The sequence below is a fragment of the Triticum urartu genome, chromosome 3 (genome assembly GCF_003073215.2).
Source record: "Triticum urartu cultivar G1812 chromosome 3, Tu2.1, whole genome shotgun sequence".
NCBI classification, from domain to species: domain Eukaryota; kingdom Viridiplantae; phylum Streptophyta; class Magnoliopsida; order Poales; family Poaceae; genus Triticum; species Triticum urartu.
This window is the reverse complement of record NC_053024.1, coordinates 3,751,190-3,754,825: the sequence shown is the minus strand read 5'-3', so window position 1 is coordinate 3,754,825 and position 3,636 is coordinate 3,751,190. Positions and strand designations below refer to the sequence as shown.

Below are 3,636 nucleotides of genomic sequence, written 5' to 3'. Positions count from 1 at the left end.
TCGCCAAAGGCCAAGAAATTACAAGGAATTATTCAACCTACGACATGCACAACTCCGAAATCATATCGAGAGGATTATTGGTATACTAAAAATGAGATTTCCGATATTGAGAGTGGCTTCACATAACTCGGTGACCAAACAAATTGACATATCAGTTGCTAGTTGTGTGCTGCACAATTTCATACGTTTGCATGATGGAGATTTTTCATGGCCTGAGAATACTACTGTGGAGATTGATCAAGAACAATTTGTTGATGTGCCAAGTGGAGACCACAACTATCACAATGATATACATGCTTTTAATTACTCTAGAGAAGCTGGGAATCAAAAACGAGATTATATAGCACAGCAAATGTGGGCACAATATGTATCACGAAGATCTCAGAATATGTAATATTTTATCCAAGTTCTGCTACCATTCATGTACTTGAAATATGAGATGCAAGTTGTAATACCATTCTTGGACTTCATGCTTATGATCAAGCTAGTTTTGCTGCATGCCTAACCAAAAGTCTCTCGACATACCTACCAAAATATACTAAACCATCATGGTCAGTTCTATGACCAATTTAACTAGACAAAAGTATATGACACCCACAGACCAAAAGCTTCCCTAAAATATGACCTCTGATCATAGTGGATCACCACCAGTCCACCACAATGGCTAATTTTGATCATTTGTTTGGGCACATGCAATCTCTCTTTTAAGCCAAGCCAACCGTATTCATTAGTAGAGTAGGACAAGAAAACTTCCCTGTTCTCCTTACATTTGAAGATATCTGATGCCATCAGCATATCTCCTAGTTGTAGACCTTCCAAGCCTTCAATTGCTGTGATACACTTGTTGATGCTGTAGGGGTCCTCTAGCTTCTTCTCCTCAATGACAGCAAATCGATCAATTTCTTCCTTCTTCAGTTTTAAATACTTCTCATGGAAGTCATCAGTAGCACTACGCTTCTGTTTTTTCCCACGCCTAGTGTCATGTTTCTCCATTTGTGTGGATCTTGGAGGGGCTTGCACATGCTGAATAGGTGTGGATAGATGCAGGGGAGAATCCAAGTTGGTTTCCTCAAGTTCTTCATCTAAAGTAAACCGCATGTCCGACTCACCGGTAACCGGCATAGTAGGTGATGGTGATTGATCGAGATCAGCCATCTGTGTCAACTGTGACAAGGGAACTGGTGCATACTTCCTCTTGCTAGTATAATGGTCCATGCCTTGGCGAGTTCTCCCTTCAGCATAACAACCTAGAGAATAGTTCCAAAGACTTGCTTAGAACAATCAAACATTATATACAAAGTTTAGGCTGCAAGGTAAAATAGCTACAATGGAATTGTGAATATTATGTTGAAGTCACCTTCATAGAGTGGAGCTAATTCTTCATAAAAGGGAAATGATCTTTCTTTCCATTGGAGAGCATCCTTGCTGTTCGTACGAGCAGTAAAGCTTGCCCAAACACTATCAGGTGCGTCTACCATTTTTCTGTCCTTATCCCATCCAAAGCCACTTACATCCAACAACTTTTTCACAGTACGATAGTCTCTCTTTAGATCTTGCTCCTTCTGTTTGACTTGGTTGAGAGTAAATGACTGATCAAACTTTTGATTGAGTTGATGAAGAATATTATTCCATGCCTCCTTGCTCCAAGCATTCTGTGTCCGAAAACCAGGCACATCGTGATCTTTTAGGAGTTTAATAAGGTACAGCTTCATTTGGTGACTCCATTTGGCTCGAGAGTTACCTTTTGTGATTCCTAGATATTCAACATAATTGTACAAATTTAGTTTCTAAATCAATAACAGATCAAAAAATAAAATAAAATTGCATATCTAAGTTTATCAGTGTCACTGTAACATCAGAACTTACCTATTTCTGGATGAAGACCTGTAGTCCCACCATCAACTTCAAGATCAATTGCACCATTTGATTGCAGATGATGGCCTTGTCGCTCAGACAAGCAACGTCGATCAGCCATCTACATGCATCATATTGTTGGCATACAATTTTTACAGGGCACAAATGATATTTGTTCAGAATAGAATCCTTGAAAAGGGAAATTTTAGTGCCTTGTGCAGACAAAAAATTTACCACGTGATGATCCAATAGCTATGAAGAAAATAAGCTCATGCTGCTCATACAGTGCCAAAGAACCAGAGGAAAAGTAAAAATATGGGTACCATCAGGACACAGTCATGCAACTCAATTGCTAAATAAACGAGCTAGCCATTAGCAAATACATAGTGAATTGAGAATTTAGTCAAATCTGAGACCTCTTATTTTTTTACCTAATAGCTGCAAAGAAAATCCCCAAATCCTGAAATAACAAGCTCGATCTAAAAAATCAGAGAGAATCTACAGCAGGTTGCAAACTAATACTAAGCAAATCAATCTAATCTATGTGTATAATACCTACAAATTCATGGGAAATCATGGGAAGCAAAGGAGGACTGGATCTGGCTTTTGGAGTTGCCTCGTACCTTGTTGCTGGACTTCCTATACGGAGGAATAGAAGCAAGGAGGCCGGCCGAGGAGCTGACCAGCTGAGCAGAAGGCCAGGCAGCAGGCCGAGGACCTGGGCAGAAGGCCGGGCGGCCGGCCGGCCGTGGCGGCGCAGCACGACTAGGTCGATGTTGAAGGAACTGGGGGGCGGTGCTTCTATTTGCGATGTGTCTTGTGAGAAGTTACGCGAGCGTTTATTTACCGCGAAAACTGAGCGCGCGGTGAGCGAGCGCGCGCGCTTTTTTTCCTGCCAGGATTCTTTCCGAGAGCTTCGACCTCTTGGAAACTTTCCTGTGAAATAGAGAAGGGGAAAATCCATAGGATTGATTCCCAAGGTTTCTATTCCTGTAAATCAAACGATTACCAGAGGAAAAAATCCATAGGATTAGAAATCCTATGAAAATCCTACAAAAATCCCATGAATCAAAGGAGCTCTAAACTATCCTTCATTGGAAGCAAATCTATGCTTCCAATGACGTTTAAACTATCCATCCAAATTAGGAATTTGTCAGAGCATGTACAGCCGGACAAATCCGGGACCTCAAACATCCGCGGACGTGTCCGGACGTGTCCGTGGGTACAGATCGGGCACTCCATAAATTCGGTTGTTCACATCCGTATATCTCATATACGGTACCCTATATCCATACTAAGCATGGAACGTGGAACTAAACAATGTAGATCATTGAAAAAACATAGAATGGAATATAGAAATGCACATTCCGGTCACCAACGGATCTTCAAAAGATTTCCAAAGTTCACATAATTCACATAAACGACAGGCAAGTTTAAACTATATTACTAAAAACTTGAATTAAAGACGGAGACGGTGGAGCTTCACCACTTCCTCGCCGGACCTTCACCCTTCCGGTCGCCGGCGCAACTGTAGGCATCAGCGGCTGGTGAAGGGTCTTGGTCGTCCGAGGAGGAGGTGCAGCTGTTGTGGTCACCGTCGTCGGAGTCGGAGTCGGAGAGGACGATGAGCCTGCCACGGACCGCCCTGTCCATCTCCTGCTTCAACTTGGCGACCCGAGCCGTCTTCACCGCTGTCTCCTGCACCTCGCGATCCGACAACTCAATAGCAAGTCGGAGCACCTTGGCGTTCTTCCATGTATCCCTCTCCCGTGCATGCTAGTG

The 3,636-nt window shown here is 42.6% G+C and overlaps 1 protein-coding gene across 1 annotated transcript; it reads right to left on the bottom strand.

The window, feature by feature from the left end:
* Positions 1 to 444: 444 nt before the first annotated feature.
* On the bottom strand, positions 445 to 2,651 carry LOC125542274. The gene is made up of 4 exons (XM_048705235.1): positions 2,478 to 2,651; positions 1,867 to 1,975; positions 1,358 to 1,753; positions 445 to 1,247 (listed from the first exon to the last, which is right to left on the bottom strand). The coding sequence occupies exons 2-4, from the start codon at positions 1,973 to 1,975 to the stop codon at positions 574 to 576; spliced, it is 1,179 nt and encodes a 392-aa protein (XP_048561192.1). The 5' UTR covers positions 2,478 to 2,651; the 3' UTR covers positions 445 to 573.
* Positions 2,652 to 3,636: the final 985 nt, after the last annotated feature.

Excerpts from the sequence above, each read along its gene's own strand:
- LOC125542274 (XM_048705235.1), bottom strand. The coding sequence starts at position 1,975 with ATGGCTGATCGACGTTGCTTGTCTGAGCGACAAGGCCATCATCTGCAA. Across the intron at positions 1,754-1,866 it reads AGGTCTTCATCCAGAAATAG|GAATCACAAAAGGTAACTCT; the intron begins GTAAGTTCTGAT and ends TTGAATATCTAG. Across the intron at positions 1,248-1,357 it reads ATTAGCTCCACTCTATGAAG|GTTGTTATGCTGAAGGGAGA; the intron begins GTGACTTCAACA and ends ACTATTCTCTAG.